The sequence below is a fragment of the Astyanax mexicanus genome, chromosome 23 (genome assembly GCF_023375975.1).
Source record: "Astyanax mexicanus isolate ESR-SI-001 chromosome 23, AstMex3_surface, whole genome shotgun sequence".
NCBI lineage: Eukaryota > Metazoa > Chordata > Actinopteri > Characiformes > Acestrorhamphidae > Astyanax > Astyanax mexicanus.
Genome location: NC_064430.1, coordinates 23,305,838 through 23,324,847, shown reverse-complemented (window position 1 = coordinate 23,324,847; position 19,010 = coordinate 23,305,838). Strand labels below are relative to the sequence as shown.

General features: G+C 35.4%; 2 protein-coding genes and 1 long non-coding RNA gene across 4 annotated transcripts in view; 1 reads left to right on the top strand and 2 right to left on the bottom strand.

Moving 5' to 3' along the window:
• Window positions 1–2,899: 2,899 nt before the first annotated feature.
• Window positions 2,900–19,010, bottom strand: part of LOC111189606 (CD276 antigen homolog) — a 223,566-nt gene continuing 207,455 nt past the window's right edge. For both annotated transcript variants that reach the window (XM_049471338.1, XM_049471337.1), the window contains exon 5: window positions 2,900–6,836. The gene's annotated coding sequence lies outside the window, so the exon portion shown is untranslated. The remainder of the gene's footprint in view (window positions 6,837–19,010) is intronic.
• LOC125787300 (uncharacterized) lies at window positions 3,687–16,237 on the top strand. The gene is made up of 3 exons (XR_007429242.1): window positions 3,687–3,743; window positions 11,729–11,811; window positions 15,885–16,237. It is a non-coding gene; the product is annotated as an uncharacterized LOC125787300 (long non-coding RNA).
• LOC103044472 (CD276 antigen homolog) lies at window positions 6,831–14,227 on the bottom strand. The gene is made up of 4 exons (XM_049471342.1): window positions 14,084–14,227; window positions 12,429–12,475; window positions 10,308–10,622; window positions 6,831–7,002 (listed from the first exon to the last, which is right to left on the bottom strand). The coding sequence occupies exons 1-4, from the start codon at window positions 14,095–14,097 to the stop codon at window positions 6,887–6,889; spliced, it is 492 nt and encodes a 163-aa protein (XP_049327299.1). The 5' UTR covers window positions 14,098–14,227; the 3' UTR covers window positions 6,831–6,886.

Sequence of the window (19,010 nt, the reverse complement as noted above, 5' to 3'; positions counted from 1 at the left end):
GAGTTCAGCATTCATACATTCAGCTTCTCAGCCATTAACTTCCTCCAGCTACAGCACAGTTCTGCTGTGTTAGCTCTGCAACTACAGACCACAAACAGAAACAATGCACTGTGTGAAGAAGCCACTCATGGCTTCTCAACACACCATGGCTGTTCCGGGCCGGTTAAGGTACGTTCTGAGTTTGTTTTTATCGACTAATTAATCATTTATTCTTTCAGGAACAATAAAGAGCCGTGAGGGGAGGTTTTATCTGAGTGTATTAGCTTTGATCTCTGACTATTATCTGTCATTCAAGTTCTGAAAAAACTCTGTGTGTTAATTTGTGAAATTGCTTTTTGATTTAGCAAAGTACTTAGTACTCAAATCAAGCTTTGATATGGGCTGTGATGTTTGTTTTTTAATCAATGCGAAGAACCAGGCACTTGTTTTAATAATTTTGTGTCTAATAATTAATTATGGAGCTTTGATCTTGCTTTTGATGTCTGGGTATGTTTCAAAATAGTTTATTAATATGTGTTTATGTATCTGCCTTATAAATGATAAAATACATAAAAGCTGTACATTGATTTAGATTTTATTTTTAGTATTTTATCTTTAATGTGAGTTATTGTGATAATTTCTCAATTAATCTATAGTTTGGTTTTTAAAATCGGTTCTGTTCGGTTGCATCCATACAATGAACAAATCACTCAAAATACAAATTAATTAAAGTACATTTGGCCATTTTTTTAAATCCATGATCGTTGCTTTTGAATGCTGACTTGTATGTCATCAGTTATTTAATCAGTACTTTATTTTCTACACAGTTAGCATTCACAATATAGAGAGATAATATATATATATGTGTTTTTTTAATCTTTTATCATATTACACAATATTCAACCATGGTTTGATTTTATCTGTGATGTTTGCTTTTGATCTCTGGCCTCTATGCTGTCAAAGCATAGTTAGCAATCACAATATACGATTGTGATCTTTTACATGTGATGTTTAGTTTTTTTCACAGACAAAAAGACACTGAAGTTTCAGTACTGTAAACTTGATTGTATATTACAATAAATCAGATATCAGCCCCCTATGCTATCAGCTAATTCTATCTTTTAGATCTACTTGTGATCCTTTAATTTGTAATGTTTGCTGTAGTTCATCCAGGTTTATAGTGATTAAATGGCAGCTATAAAACACTAGACAGATCTAGAGTCACAGTGACTGATGTGAGGCGATAGTTTTGAGAATTTGATGGTGAATTTCTATTCTCTCTATTCTTATTTGGAGAAGAGTAGAGTAGAGAGACTGGTGATCTCTTCTTGCTCATGTCTTTAAATGGTCATACACTGATGTTCATCAACAGGGGGAAAGTGCTGAAACTTGTCTAAACGTGTTCTCTTATTTGGTGGAAACCACAGTGACCTGATGTTGAGAATGTGGGAACTGGAAGAGGCATGTGGGCAAAAAATGACATAAAGTTAAAAAAGTGTGTCACTCCTGTTAAAATGTGCTGGTTTACAGTTATTTACTGGTCTTAGGGAATTAGTGGTATAGATTAAACATTTTCCCCTTTCACTGCTGTCAGTTTAGATTTGTAAATCTATTTCTTTTGACAATGGTCAGACTGCAGTCAGTCAAACATGCATTTGTTTCTCAAATCAGATCTGTTGAGATGACTGGCTGCACTGATCAGGTCAGATTTGCTGTCTAGATGTTACAAATCTATCTGCATGGGTTGCTGTAGTAATTAAAAAGGCTTCAATATCTAAACTTTAATTTTTTTTTTCTTTTGGACCCCCACACTTCCATCACTCTAAATTTATTGAGGTCATTGTTTGACGTGTTGTAAATGATACAAAAGACAAAAGTTTAACTAAATATGAGCATACAGACTCTTAAACCTCTTACAAAACTGGTTTCATGTGGTTTCTGGTTGCCCAGACTCTTTAAAAATCAGATTTGGGCCAGCAGTCTGAACGTAGCCTAAGATGTGGTTTCTCTGTGAATCATTTGGTTTTAACCAGTATACCCTTAAAAACAAATTTAAGCAATTCTGCTTGAGCATTATTATTGACACCACTGGAGATCCTGAGATAACATTAACACTGTACTGAATCTGGATCTCAACAGGTTTAATTTATTAAGCATTTGATTTGCTTAACAAGATAATTACTTCATATATACAGTATTGTGCAAATGTTTTAGGCACGTGTGGGAATTTTAAGTAAAGAAGAAGCTTCTTATCTGTTCAGTAAGAGTTTATTATCTCAGTAAAACACATTACAGCATTACAATAAATTCAAACAGCAATTTAACAAACAGCAGAGCTTTTACAGCCCTGTTTTCCTTAAAAAAACATTTCCTAATCTCTCCTCCTCATCTGAGTTTAATAGAGTTATTTCTAGTCCTCATTATAATAATCAACACCTGGTTTGGTAAATTGGTAAATGTGGTAAATCAGGTGAGCTGCTAATGGAACTGAACATAATATACACATGCTGGCTGAGGAGCGTCCAGGAGAAATCTGGAACTACACTTTGTTCTACAGCTTGGCTCAGGATACAACTTACTTACCTAAAAAAATTATAAATTCTTGTGAAGTTTTACTGTATTTATGTTTATTTGCATCTGTTTAAATCATACGTGGTGCTTTTTTCAGGCAAAAACACTCATATTGCTAAGATAAATGAATAAATCTCTTCAAATAATATTACTCAATCAGAGTTCCTCTTTTATCTTAAGAGAAAGCATTTGTGATTTTTTTCACTAGAGACTTCCCTTTATAAAGGTCACCAAACACAAACGGGTGACAGCTCAAAAGCTCACAATGGTTTGATAGAAAAAGACAAAGTCAAGCCTGTAGCAATATATATATATATATATATATATATATATATATATATATATATATATATATATATATACATATATAATTTTAAATGAATACAAACACTGAAATAACAGAGGCACAACAGTACAACATTCAGATCTTCTCACACACAAACACAGCACAGCAATCAGAGTTCAATACGCTTATGCAGTTTTAACTGTTCTTTTATTAAACCCTAGTAGCTGCTTCAGTTATCGCTAACTAAAACAATGTTCTTTTATATACGGTTTAAATCAACTTCCTTGACAAATCCACATTCCAAACCTTCTGTCCTCAGCACATTTGAATAGATCAAATTCACAATGTCAATGTCTTGTTTTCATGTTTGTATTTACGTTTAAACTAAAACAAATACAGAATCAAAGCAGCTGGAGTACAAGTATAATAAATATTAAAATTTATTTAAATAGTGCAACATTAATAACTAGAGTAACTCTATGCTTCATGTGAAATTTTTCCAGCCCAATTCAGTCTTTTTCCAAGAAAAGTTCTTCTGTTCAAAATCCGAATTTCTCACCAAAATCTGTTGTTTATTTTTTGCTTATTTTCAATGTGACCTAAATCTAACATTCGCCTCAACTGTTCACGCACAAACGCAAAAGAATGAAGCTTCACGTGAAGTTTCAGATTCATTTCTCCAGCATCAAAGGAGCTATCAACAAATTCCACTAGCTGACTGCAGGGTTTATCACAGAGAATGCATTAAAGGAGAACTCTGGTGTAAAATTGACTGTTGGTGTAGTAAAACATGATAAAAATGACGTACCTTTGTTGAATAGCCCACCTCCGCTCTCTTTCAGAGATCCAGTAATTCGTGCATTTTGCTTAGCACAGTAGGAGAGTGGAGGTGTGCTATTCATCAAAGGTAAGAACTTTTTATCATGCTTTACTACAGCAAAAGTCAATTTTACACTAGAATTCTCCTTTAAAGCATGCTGTAAAAAATGCTATGATATTCTGCCACAAAAACTTTTTGATTTACATTCGTAACTTTTCTTTATATTTAGTTTTTATGTATTTTATTTCTTTTGATGCTGCAGCAGCGTTATGAGTGTTGTCACATTTTGGCCATTTAATTAGAAATACACAGTGGTTAAATTATAGGAAGTTTTGCCTTCTATATTTTAGTTTGAACAGAGACCTCATCACAAACATTTATAGTAAGGTCTGTTATCCCACTATTTCACCACTGAAAATTTCACTCACTGCTGTCATCCTTTTGTCTTTTTCCTTGACATAAAAAACTCACAGAAATTCCAATCTGGTGATCGGTGTGGAATGATAATGGTCGCATTTCAATTCCACATAATGAATAGGACAAAATTAGAACTGAAAATATCAGATTTAGTGTGTTTTTGCCACAGATAACATCTGATTTGAACCACTTATACCTGCTGAGTAAACGTAGCCTATGAGTCAGAGAGTCACTGATATCATATCAGATTAACAGGAGTCTACAGCCACTTTAGCGTTTACTGGAAGGATCTTTAAACAGGTTAAAGGGGTTGTGGTCTAAAAGCATTCCAGTAAGATACAGCGGAGATACAGTGGTGCTCTCTGCATTAAGATCGTCTCGGCTTTATGGACAAATGCTGCATTAGTCGCTTAGTTAATGCACTGCAGCTATTAAACATAAAATAAACCTTTAGTACTGTTAGCCTTAATAAGATAATAGAGTGGGCATAATTTCCTTCATTTGCTTTTAAATAAGGCTGTTTATGCAAAATCTTATCTCTCAATTTTTGCAATGTTTTACTTTTCCTGACAATTAGAATCTTGTAGTTAGTTTGAACTAGAGCAATAGAAATGCTCCTTATTTAACAAATTTATAACTTAAAAAAAAAAAATTTGATTCTTCATTAAGAGACAAACTTAGATTTACAGCATTAAAAACAAAAGTCACAAAAGAAAAATAAACATTTTTTAAAGTGCACATTTGTGAAATTCTTAAAAATATTCCTATATTTTAGTACACTCAAACGTAAAAAAGAAAATAAATATAAATTATAAATATGTAATTTAAATTCAATTTAAACACAATGTAAAACACTTACTTTTAGTACTTAGTTTTTGGGGTATTTTCATCCATTTATCACCGTTGCAACCAAATTATTGCCACATTTCATTTAACTTAGCCTTTTTCTTGCTTCTATATGCGCAGTTATTACATATAAAGCACTGAAGAGAGCCAAGAACAGCAAGCATAAACAAGTGCCTACAAAGACCCTGTTCATGAACTAACAGTCAAAAAACTTCCAGTTAAACTACTTGTTTTAAAAATAATAAATAATTATAATAATAATAACAACAACAATGCACTCAAAAAGATGGAATCTTTGGAGAAATGTATAATTACTACAAAATAAGTATTAGTATTTTAAGTATTAGTCTTAATAGTCCAGTGCAAAAACCGACCAGAGGTGGCAGGAAAGTGGATCATAACAAAACTGAAAGTGAAAATGCTGATCTGGGACCACTATATTATTACAACATATTACATTATGCTTTTAGAAGTGGTGCAAATCCACTCAGTAAATACGAACACTTGACTATGAACCTAAGGCTTATTAAATTTCTTGATAATCTGCTTCTTCATAAACTTAAACAAATACCCAACAAAATGTTCCATATCACCAAATCAGCACTGCCACTACACGAGTGTATGAACACACCACCCAGTCAGCACTGACTCGCTCCTATACCGCCATTAATTCAGGGGGTTAGTAAGTAGTGACGCAGTAATATTATCTGATTGCTAAGCATAAACTTAGGCATGAGTTTAGCCTTGCCCTCTTTCTCTATTCCCTACGTAAAGGGGAATAAATCACAACTTTACCTTCAATATCTCACCATCCGAATAGTCCTTCAGCTATACTTCAGCTTAGCTATTTTACCCACAAAGTAGGTAGTTAAGCTTTTTGGTTTGATCATTGCTGAGACATTGCTTTAAAAGCTTGAGAACCAGTGATCTAAAGCTTTTGGATTTTACTATTATTATTTATTTATTATTTATTATTATTTATGAATTTCTAGAGTATAAACAGCACATGGGTTTGACTATCATATTATTTTTGTTATTGCTATGACTTGCTAGATCCGATAAGATTTTATGAGGTTCTACGTTTGTAAGTGAGAGTTACCGCATACAAAAGTTACAGTCAAAAGTTTGGACACACCCCTTTATTTAATCTCATTTAGTTTCTTTATGTTTTATTATTTTCTATGTTGTAGATTAATATTAAAGTCATGAAAACTATAAAGGAATGCATATGCAATTGAAGGAAACAAAAAAAGTGTTAAACAAGCCAAAATGTGTTTTATACTTTAGATTCTTCAAAGTAGCGCTATTTGCTTTGATGTCAACTTTGCACATACTGGCTGATTCTCTCGGCTTCATGAGTAGTTCTTGAGGTTCTGAGTTCTTGTTCACTGCTTTTCCTTCTCTCTCTCTTTATCCATCTCTCTCACTCTATCTATCTAAATTAATTCTAGAGGTTCTGAGCTCTTGTTTACTGCTTTTCTTTCTCTGTCTGTCTCTCTGTCTGTCCATACAAGTTCTAGAGGTTCTGAGTTCTTCACTGTTTTCCAACCATCCATCCATCCATCCATCCATAAGAGTTCTAGCGGTTCTGAGCACTTAACTGCTTTTCTTTACTCTGAACCTAACTGTATGTATTCCTTCATAATTTGTAAGTTTATTATCATCAATCTATTATGTAGTAATTAAAACAAATAAAGAATAAATTATTAATGAGAATGTGTCCAAACCTTTGACTGGTACTGTAGTTCCCTTTGAACTTAAACATTGAACAAAGCGTTTCTCTTTCAACATAGCTTTTAAACAATTGAGAAAGATAACAACTACAGCCTCTAAGAAACAGTAGAACAGGCCTGAGAGTTTTAAAGGTTGTTTTCAGAATTTCCTATTTTTTTCTATAGTTTTTGCACTGCGTTGCACGGCATTACACATGAAGCTCTCTTCAGAAAGTACAGGCAGCACAGCAGAGCTCAGGCAGAAAGCAGAGAGCAGCCCAGCAGAAATGCAAAGAGAAGCAAAAGGCTGTGTGGTCTTCCCTCAGTGCTGCTGCTGTTCTTCTGTTTGTCTGATTTGGAGTCTTGCCGTTCTGTGAAATACACCACACACACGCGCAAGAATATTACAAAACAATTTTGACAGTCTTTGACAGATTGAAACTAGTGGATAACACATTCAGGTTAATAATCCTCAAATATCTGAAGCATACAGAAGCCACAGAGTTTGGTCACAGTATTTCATAATGACTAACTGCATTTAAGTTTCAGTGCCCTTTTTGCCAAAGCAGGTCACAAGACATGCAACGTTCATTCAGGTTTCACAGTGAAAGTGTGTTCTCTGCAGTTTTATCACAGTGAGGTTGTTTATCTTTTTATCTCTACACTCATTTGGGTGCCTCAACAAAACAGAGTGCTTGCAGCTCCAGATCTACAATGTCTTCAACTAGTGGCTAGTGTCAATTGATAAAAACAAGGCAGATGCTGTTCACACACTGTAAACCCAGAAGTTGTTTGAACTCAAATAAATTAAGTCTGTTTTACACAAAATTGGAGATTTCTAAACAATACTCAACTTTTTTGAGTTGTGGGCACATATATACATTAAAACTGAGATCTTTGAGTTGAACCAACTTATAATAACTGAGTTTAGTCTGTTGCCATTAGCAGCTTCTTTTCCATTGGCTTCTGTCACAATCTATTTGCATACTGGGTGTGTCCAACAGTTACTGACACTCACCATCAGTGTGTAGTGATTCACCCGGGGCTACCTTAGGTAAACTTGTAGATCACAGATTATGATTAAATACTTGCTCTCTGTGTTGTAGGCTGTAGAACAAGCCTCATTTACTGAGCTGCAGTAACTCTGTGTTTTTGCTGTGCTCTCAGTACTTTTAATTCTTTACTGTTTTCTTTTATCTACTTTTCTATGTGTATTTAAAACAAATAGTTGAATGAAACCAGAAAGAAGACTAAACACAAGTTCAGGAAAATATTAATTTTAAATATGTTTGTGTATGTATTTGTTAAGTTCACTCTACTTAAATTTTTTTTTACATGAACTTAAAATTTATTAGGTAATCGGTTACCACAAAAGTTTTGAGTTCAGTCAACTTATCGGGTTTTACAGTGCATGAAGGACCCTATTTTAGTAATCTACACGCGAGCCGTCAATTATGCATTGTGCAGCTTGATTAAGGGTGTCTTTGCTACAAAAAATAATTTATTATATTTAACATAAACCTACATATATATATTTTTCTGAGCTTCTATTGCTCTCCAGTGCTTTTTATTCCTTTAATACTTTAAACCTTATTCCTATTCTATTTATTGTTTATTGTACCTTTTTTGTAGGGTAATGTTTGTCAATAGTCTGTTTAACTGTTACATGTCATACATGTGTTGCTCTTACCAAATTCCTATAATGTGTAACATACTTGGCAAAATAAAGCGATTCTGATTCTGGTAACGACAGTAAAAGTACACCTTGCCCAGTTCGAAACACACTTAAGACATGTACTAATTCTCTTAATTAATCATGGGTGTGTTTTAAGTGTAACGTGCTCTAACTTTGGCAGATTGCCATCTTTTCAGCACAGTGCTTCTGTGCTTCTCAGCAGCGGAAACTGACCTGCTTGTTTCGCGCTGTGAAAGAGCACCAGCAGCTCATTTATGGGAAGAGCAATGTTATGTTATTTAATATTCTGTTTACTGTTGGTGTAAAGGTTGGGTTTGTGCACTGCATGCCCACTGGCGTAGATATATTCACAAGCACCAAACAATGCAGGCACAAGGCGTGAAAATTGTTTCAAAGGCATGAAGACTGTTGGCAGGGTGTAAGATAGGGCCCTATGTGTTTATAGTAACAATACACTATCGATAAGTATCATGGTGGCACTAGGAACATTTAACATACATAGAATCTGCAAGAATAATACTTGTAGCTCCATTCTTCATAAACAGTTTTATAATCATCATTCTAAATAGATTTCACTCATTCAACTCAGAATTAAAGTAGTTAAAAACTTCAGTTTTAACACTCTACTTGCTAAAACAATGTGGGGTGTAAACTCTGCTTGGTCTCATATTGACAGTTTATGGGGTGTGCCGGGTCGGGCTGGATTTTTTTAGGCCCAATCTAAACTCTAATTTGGACATATGGTGTATCAGATTATAAATTCTGAGCTGAGGTTTTTAGTTTAACATTATAAAAAGATATAAAGTAGTGGCAGTATGACGTCTGCTTTGAGAACTAAAAATGAAACTAAAATAAAATGCTCTACAAAAACAAGACAATTATCTGCCCAGGTACAAGCATGTTTACGTTGCCATTAAACACTGCAATCTGGGTGTGATGACAATGATGGAACCATTATTTATAGCAGTGTTCCTCAATCCTGTCCCTGGAGGCACCCTGACCTGCTTTAACACAGTGATCTGCTGAGAGACAAGTGTGCTCGTTTAGGATAGAGAGTAGAAAACAACACAGCAGTGCACAGTGTTCAAAAAACTCACTTGGGTCCTTGTGAATACAAGGTGTTGTTAATGGCCTCTTGTTCCAAACGCACGTTATTATTAAGCTATTCAAGTAATAAAAGCTTAAGTGCAAATGAATGCACATGAAAGTATTCACAAGTTAATCAAACATGATTTAATGTCTCTATCTTTTATGCAGGTTATATTATTTAAAGCTTTAAATTGGCTTAGTTTTATATGTTTATGAATGATTTGGATCATGGCGTTAAGGTCAGTTGGTTGGTTGTTGGGGTTTTATTGGCACTTCAGCACATATTTTTCTTTTTGTGGCATACACTTGGTTTTATACGTCCAGACACAGTAAAGTTGTTCAAAGGTTCTAGCACGATAAGGGAAATATATTTCACTACATATGTACTAAATTAGGTGTTTGAGGTTAAGATGTAATAAAAGCTTTAAGGCTTTTCCTAAAAGGTCTTTATCCATGTTCTTTTCTTGGTGGTAAGATTATCTTCTATTGATTTTATATGATGTCTTATAGATTGTCTTGTGTTAATAAATAAGTTATGACATATAGTAGCTGAAATTATGCATTTTGGAATATAGCAAATCACTATTTTCATAATACATGAACCAACATTACTTAATAGTGTCTGCACTAGTGTTCTAATCCCACTTTTGGGATTGTACTATCTAAGCACCAGCCTAGAAACTCTCTCTACAGAGATCAGCCTGCCTAGGAACCAGCTACAGGAACACTCCACCACTGGGACCTTACCCGTGAGAGCTGGAGAATTTCAAAACACCACTTTAACCAGTGAATACAGAGTACAAAATACAACATCTGTTAATCATTAACGTATGTACTGACTGTTCAGACTACAAACAATATCAGTAATGTGTAAAAACAGTGCATACACACCTGTAGTAACATTCAGCTGTAGTTTTGGATGATTGTTGAGTGGAGGAATGAAGCAGCTGTACGGCCCTGAATCAGACTCAGTCACATTGTTCAGTATGATTGAGAAATTGCCTTTTTTCCATTCTTCTGGAAAACTCTTGACTCTGCCTCTGAACGCTGCTTCCTGTTCACCCAACTGCTCTTTTCCATTGATTATGTTGTACACAGTCTTACTGTCTCTGTATCTCCAGTACACACTGACTAAGCTCAAGTCAATGGTTGAACAATTCAGGATCACAGACCCTCCTGTAAAAGCTGAAACATCCTGCAGAGACACTGAAAAACACACACATACAAACACTGTGTGAGCTAGGACAGTACCGAAAGCTTGGACAAACAAATGTAATCTGCAGAATTATTAAGAATGTTTCTCTGCTCCGAATCTGTTGATGAGATTACTTGCTTACGCGTTTTCTAGTAATTGCAAATTCGAAACTCAGATTCAAAATGAATTAATTCATTTATAGTGTTCCGATACACTGACCGTATCAAAACCTCTCTGGGTGGGTACAGTAGATGGTGCACTCCTAGGGTGATGTGGATCAGCACAAGGCTGCGTCTGTGAGCTGATGTATCAGAACAGAGTCGCTGCGCTTTCCTCCGAGTGTTAGTGCTGTGATGCTACTCGGCAATGCTACAGCATCAGCAGCAGTTCAAAAAGAGTCTGACTTCACATGTGTTGGAGGAGGCATGTGCTAGCCTTCTTAACCCTCCTGGTGTTGGAGCATCACTAGTGATAGGGAGTCCTAATGAGTGGGTTTTGTAATTAGCCGTGTGAATTGGGAAGAAAATGGATTAAAAAAAAAAAAAAAACATGTAACTGTCCCAAAATAGGATTCATTACGTTACAGTTTCAAAACACTTCTAATCTTTTCACGTATTCCGGTACGAGTAACGTAAAGCAGCTGATCTGAGATCACAATGTTTTGTACCCAAATGTGTCTGAATGAAAAGTTAAAAAATCTGATCTCTGATCTCAGAACTGTTTGTTGTGAACACACAACATCATCACCACAACTGATTGTTACAATTATTATTTGCAACAAATAATAATATCATTATGCATTGCTTATATTAATATTATTTATTAAGTATTTATTGCTCATGGGTGATAAAATTTTGCATGTTTAGGGTCATTGTCTTGCTGAAAAGTCTTTTACAGCCTCCAACAGGTTTTCTTTCAGGGTTGTCTTATATTTATTTCCACCTATCTTTGTTTGTGGATGGAGCTAAACGGTTGTAAGTGACAAAATGTGAAAAAAGCTGAAGGGATATGAATACTTTTGAAACCATGGCTTAGCAGAACTTGTGCATGAGTGCTGTAGCAGAATGTAGGACAGGCAACTTATCACTAATAACCCTTCCTCTGTCTTTACCTACAGGTTCCCAGAGTTCATCTCCACACTTTTTTTTACACAAATCCGTGGGCTCTACCAGCTAGTATAGCTAAGGATCAGCACAAAAGGTAAGACTCAAACGTAAGTATTACACCTGTGCACAACAAGGACTGGACGATATGGGCAACATCTATAATCACAATAAATTCCTAATTTTGTTTGATGAAATATAATTTAGCTATCAATGTAAACAGTATAAAAGCCACTGCTCATGGTTTACTTAATCACACACTGATAGAGCTGGGCAATATGAAAAAAAATATTATATCACAGTTTTTAAACATAATCTTACAATTATATTTTATGACAGTACTTGTTGTATAGTGTGTTATTTGACTTGCAGATAAAATACAGCATCAGCAGTGGCAGATTCTGCTATTTAAATAGTCTTTCATGCAGAGTACAGTGATTTATATACTGTGATTCTGCTGCACATCATTCAATAAAAATTTATAAAAATTAATTAGACTTTTTTATATTTTATATGTCTGTGTCCTTTTACAATCCATAAAATGGGGCAGACTCACTGACACCAACACAAGACTCCCATACAGAATCAAAGAATTATCTCAAAGTAAATTCTGAGTGTAGCATCTACATAAGTGCATTCTTTTTTCTATCGTGTATGTAAAACGTACAAATGGAAGCCTCAGTTATTTGTTTACTGGGTGTGTTAGGATCTCACCTTGGTGCATAAGCAGTAACAACAATAGGCACGACAAAGGAAGACATCTGAAACACACACACACAAAAACAAGTTAGTTTACCACAAAACCAATGCTGAAGTAAAAACCATTAAAACTGGCTAGCTATTTCATAACTTTCATAACACTGTTTTGCATAGGAAACACACAGTTCGGACAGACAAGAAAACATGATAGGAATCTGGTAATATGGGTACGATGCAAAACATGCCCACATCATCTGCTACAGTGCCTGAGAGAGGGCGAAGGTGGAAAAACCTGTTTTTGTGTATCTGAACATCTCCATTGTCTGTGCAAGAGCTACAGCAGCTAAAGTTAGTCAGGTTGAGGTCAGTAAGGGTAGCACACGCCTATGTAAAGAGACTGGTTCCTTCTGGTTTAAACTTTCTCCACAGGATAATTATTACACAACCATTTCACAAAGGAAGTACAAGGTCACAATCCGACTGAAAGGTCAGCTAAGGCAGACAAAAGTATTGGGACACCTGCTTTTTTGTTGTTCCTTATAAAATCAAGAGTATTTAATCTGAGTTTTTCCTGCTTTTATAGGAGTAACTGTTTTAACTACTAAATTATAGAATTACCACCTCATCCCAAAACTCCACAAATCATCTAATTTTAAAGTATTGGACAGAGCACCATTATTCCAAAGAACACTACTCTCTCACTACTTTATAGCTTAATTCTAGGGGGCTTTATACCCCACTGCCCCACACCTGGCAACCTGGCATTAGGAAATGCCATGGTGCCAACTGGTTCCAGCTGATATCTGCTCCAGAACATCCACCCGATTCTGGGAATATTTTCTTCTACAGGGAGTAGATAAACTGTGTCTTCACACAGTTCACATTCAGAGGAAAGGATGGCCACAATTATTTTGACCCATACTAAACATCTTCACTCTGTTCTGGTCATTAAATAACAAACAAATGCTTTTATTTAATTGTTATATTTGTTCCAACGTGATTTCTAGAATAAAATATCAAACTGTAAATTATTAAACTGTTCTTGACTCGTTGTTACAGCTCTGTATGTTACAGTAGGGTTTTAACCTTACAGTTTTTAACATACTATAATTATGTGCCCTTATTAGCACAATATGATTAAAAAAGCAACCTCACACAATATGATTAAAAGAACGAGCTGCTCGGTTATTTAGCTACCTAATTTAGGTTATCTGACTCAATACAGAATGTTGGATCAGTATTCAGAACTGGGTTTAGTGTTTTCGTGGGTTAAAAATTTAGTTAGATAGCTAATGCAACCAAAAAATAATGTTTATTCAATATTCTTTGCTAGGTTACGAAGATAGCTAGCTAGCTAGGTTAACTTCCTATAGGCTAACACAACATTGGATTAGCTTAGCTAACTTAGTTGACTGGCGACTGCTAGCTACGTTTGCAAAAACCTGACCAGTAAACTGGCTAAATGTGAGGTAAACTAAACCAAGCACATATTGGAAATGTTTAATACGTTCTAATATATTAAATTTAATTATTAGGGCTCTGTTTGTGTCGGATTAGTTAGTTAGCTTAGCTAGGGGATTCCCAGGCGGAAAACAAGGCCTACGTTACGAATCTAACTCACAGGGTTTAGTAGGGTTAAGTACTTTTCTAGGTTCGCACAAGATACATACCCATTCTTATACATGGCGTATAAATGATACGTAACCCCAGGTACAGCTAAACAGGTAATAGGTATAAGAAAATACAAATATTCAGAATAAAGACGGATATTCCTACTGCGACCGGACCCCAGGAAGATTAAAAAAGTCAAAACAAAATAAAAGTCTTCAGCAAAGGTGGCGAGCATATCGAAATCAAAAACTAACATATTATATATATATATATATATATATATATATATATATATATATATATATATATATATATATATATATATATATATATATAATAAACTCCTATTTTAAAATATATTTGCAAATATGAAAAAATGTTGAAGCATCACAATTTCATATTTATTTATTTATTTATTCATTTATTCCTGTGGTGTGTCTACCTTATATTTTCAATTTTCAATGAGATTCTATGCAATTTTTTGTTGCTGTTGTCCTTCGGTTTTTGTTTATGAATGTGATTGTTTCTTTAACTTCAATACAAAAATGTATGTAACATATTAATATTCCCTGCTAAAAAGTCCAGCTCGAGACCAGCTTTTGCAATCTTTTGTAGGATGGTCGTAAGTTGGATAACCAGCCTGGTCTAGATGGTTCGGTCATAGATCATTTAAAGCATCAAAATCTAACATGTTCAACCAGCTTAACCTGTTTGACCAGATTCAATTTTACCTTTTAGATGTTAGCAAAAAGATAGCTGTGTTCTGATAGATGAGTAGTGTGTGTTTCTTTCTTTGAATAAAAAAAAACTGAACCTAAACCAATAATATCATTGTCTCTAAATTCAGTCAAATCCAAACAGGCATGCTGGTAGAATAACTCTAAAAGTCTAGTAGAAAGTATTTCTTAGATCAGTGGTTCAGGCCCGTAGCCAGGGGGGATCGAAGGGTTCGTTCGATCCCCCCCCCCCCCCCCTCAGCCACCCCAATCCCCCCCCCGCCTGCCCCCAGAGTAGTGACGAGTAAGAAAAATTGTTAATGTAATTGTAATGTTTCTCTTTACACATTTTGTTCATACTGTTTTACACCAATCCAGTAGGTGGCGGTAATTCCCCCATTTCTGTTCTTAGCTTGTGGAAAGAATAAGAATCAGGGGAAAGTTACTTGAGAAAATGGGTAAAAAAGAAGACAAGGAGCGAAAACGGAAGAAAACGGCGGTAACATTGTCCCAAAACATTGGTGACTTGTTCAAAAAAAGGCCCAAAATCGGTAAGTTGCTGAGTGCAGGGCTTCTATTTCTTTACAACTCCCCTGCGTTAAAAGTGCCGGGCTCGGCTTAGCCCAATAGTATAATTGTACATGTAACACCGGATTATTACTGTTATTATTGCGATAACTCCAAAAGTCTGGATTTTAGTTGATTTTTAAGAAATGTAGGTTAAGTGACAATAACATTCAGTCACTCACTTTGCAATTCTGACGATCAAGCTAGGGTGTATTTTACTCTCAACATGCCTGTTGCTCCTAAGGCCATATATAAAATACAGTATAGAGGTGTAAAAGGGGGTTAACCTCTTAACACGCCTTGGCCCGCCGGCGGGCCAGAAAAATATCATATTTAATATCTGGCTGTGTTTATGAATAGTTATAGGTTCAATGTAGACACCCAATATGCCATTTTAAAGCTTTTCAGTTATCTAGCCTATTTAGCCGTATCTAAGTCGAAGTCCCAGCACAGTTATAGGAAGATTTTAATAAGACAGAACACTTCAATTTATATTATTATTAATTCATGTTTAAGTTTTAATGACCATACCAATAGTGTACCTCATGAAGTAATTCTTATCTATTTATGTCAATAGTAGAGAGATAGACAATAAAGGACAGCAACATCAGAGACAGACAATGGAGGGCAGCAACAGAGACAATGGAACAAAGCAACAGACAACTGAGGTGAGCAACAGAGACAGACAATGAAGTCACATCACAGATGTAGGAAGTTTGAGTAACACTTACATTTATATCAAATGTATGTTAACAGTGGGGAGCAACAGACGAACAAATAAGGACAGCAACAACAGATTCACAACAAACTTATAATAAATAAAATATGTCTAAATTAAAAGGTTTGAAGTGTGTTCGTGTATTTAGGGGGCATTGGAGTAGAGAGCCAAATGAAGTCCACTTTTGGGGGAAAAAGAACCCCCCCCCCCCCCCCCCATCACAATGCTGGCTACGGGCCTGTGGTTCTCAAACATTTTAGTCATAAACTTAACCCAAAGAACATGCTTTCAGCTGAATTGAAAAGCAGTACAGCACATACCAGCACAGTGCCCAGGTGCAAAGGTAATACTTATTGTAAACAACTAATTCTCATTCTGGAACACAGCTGATATCACTTGTTGAACCAGTCAGACTGAGTGTTTGAACAGCTGATCAGGTGAGCTCCTGCTTGGCTGTTCTGAAAACTTGCACCAGCACCTGCTCTTTACAGTACAGTCTAAGGGTGTGCCATATCATATCGTTCACAATAATATTGTTATGAGATTTGAAGTAATATATAAATATATATCATAATATAAAATGATTCTTTCTTTGAAATGATTACTGTAAAGCTTTAAGAGTTTAAGTTTTTATGTATAATAGTTTATGTAAGATTATTGATCTATTGTTCGGATTTATGAAGTATCTGGCTTGATACGTCATAAAGAAGAAACGAGATCCAGTCCAAAAATTGTAGTTTCATCAGATTGGCTCTGTAGTCCCAACGGGGAGAAGCTCTCCCCCACACAACTCTGCTCGTCTACTCTGATAGTGAACCGAATTATACAAGCATTCGCATGGCCTTGGTCCATTGGTGTGTGAGGAGACTCCTCACACCCCCCCGGATCTTTATGTCTAAGCACTTATTAGTTATGTACGTCAGCCGAGAAACCCGTCACCCCAATCTTATCAGACATAGTTAACCATTCTGTAGATTACATGTACAGAAACCCATTGTTTTGCTGGAAAAAACACAGTATATCTGGACACCTGTGGAATAAACCCGGCCTTGTGGTTTAAGCACAAGGACACAATATATGTACATCCTAAGTCACAATGTGAATCATCATGAATCATGCTATATGCTTGAATAACATACTGATTAGGTTAAATGCTGATTTAGTAACACACAGATTAACCCTTTAAACAAAGAAAATAGTAGGGCACAATTCCTACATATTCTTACATGTTTGCAGTTTATGTCCCTGCACTAAATGTTCCGTATGTCAGTATTGTTTAAGATTGTTTTGTTACATTTACATTAGTGATGTTACATTATTTATTGTTTTTCTACTAGATATCTGCATTTTAAATCAAACTTGTATTTTGCTGCAATAGTTTGTTTATATCGCAAAGAATATGAATTTCGCCAAAATACCCTAAAACATTATCATATTATTTTCACCCACCCTTAGAGCAGTGTAATTTTTTTCATATTCTGGATTTTTAAACAGATAAACTTAATGCCAATCAGCCTTTGTGTGAAATCAACCTTTAATGGAAACAAAACCAGCCAAAAAAAGAAAGTACAGGCCATAGTGTGGTCATACATTAACCTCCATGATATCTGATCTGTATCTAGGGCATGTTTTCTCATGCCTCTAAAAGCCACAGGTTTATATTTGTACTTTAGCAGTTCACACGTGGGGTGTGAACTGGGTTCACACCCCATCTATGATGCAGGGGAGGGTGTGAATGAACAGCAGTAATGAGATAAAGTGTCTCAGTGCAGGTAAGAGAGAAGCAGAAGTTAGTTATGAGATTTAATCCATATTTCAACATAAATAAAGTGCAAGCTACTTTATGAACTCTGCAGTAGTGACCCTGTGTTTATATTGCTAAATAAAACAATGAGTACATCACCAGGCTCTGTACAATAAGTGAATTAAAGGAGCACGCTGTATGTATGTATTGTATTTATACACGCTTGTGAATTATGAACATTGTAAACCTCCTGACAACAATCAAAAGGTGCTAAACAAAGGTTTTTCATGTGGCTACCAAGAAGAGAAGCATAGATACAGATAAGACAGGAAGTAAGTTACAAGAAAGCACCCAACCACATGCTTCATTTCTCACAACTGCATGCGCTTTCTAATGAAGAACTTCTGCAAGACAGTGCAGCGCACGAGTCAATGAATCATGTGAAATTCAGCACGTCTAACCTCACTTCCTCCTTCACAGCTCATAGAAAGAAATATATATATAGATGTTCTGAGCAGCACTGTTCAACATTGTTATGATTTGCTGCTGGATCAGTTTGCTTAAATGAAGACTATACTCTTCATAATCATTCAATTCTAATTTACTCTTATTTCTTTGATAATTCTGTGATTATGAGGTTATGTGATAAGATTTAAATAATGGTGTGGTGCAAGTGACATTATAGCTGGGTCCCAAAGTCCAGACTGCAGTCGAGGTATGATGGGTCCCTGGTTGGGCCGTCCTGTGAAGAGTCTTTTTTAGCAGCCTGTTAATCTCACATATGGAACAGTCTTAAAACAATCATGGCACTAAAGCAAAGGTCGGCAATTAAGTTTGGTCACGAGCCAGATATTTTCCTAGCCATTACGTGGCCACAAAAAAATAATTCTGTTTTGGAAAATGAAGTGTAATGGCATAGGGTGCTCCAGACTAGTAGCTCTCCAGCCCAGAGGGTTGTTGAATGCAGTTGTGGAACAGTTGATCTCAAAGCAGGTAAACCCAAGAAGAAAGTAAAAATAACTTAATAAACACACTGGTACTGGTGCAAGTGGTTCAGATGCAGAAGTGCTGCTGGTGTTTTTAAACACCTCAGTGTCATTGTTGGACTGAGAAGAAACCACCAATATCATCCCATGGACAAGGTCATAATGTTACACTTGATCTGTCTTTATTGTCCCAGAGACCTTTGTGATAAATTATATTATTTTCATTTAAAAAAAATCTATTTTATTTAAATAACA

Coding starts and splice junctions, on each gene's coding strand:
- LOC103044472 (XM_049471342.1), bottom strand. Junction 10,623..12,428: donor GTTACTGCTTATGCACCAAG/GTGAGATCCTAA, acceptor TGTGTTTTTCAG/TGTCTCTGCAGGATGTTTCA. Junction 7,003..10,307: donor ACAGCTGAATGTTACTACAG/GTGTGTATGCAC, acceptor TGTATTTCACAG/AACGGCAAGACTCCAAATCA.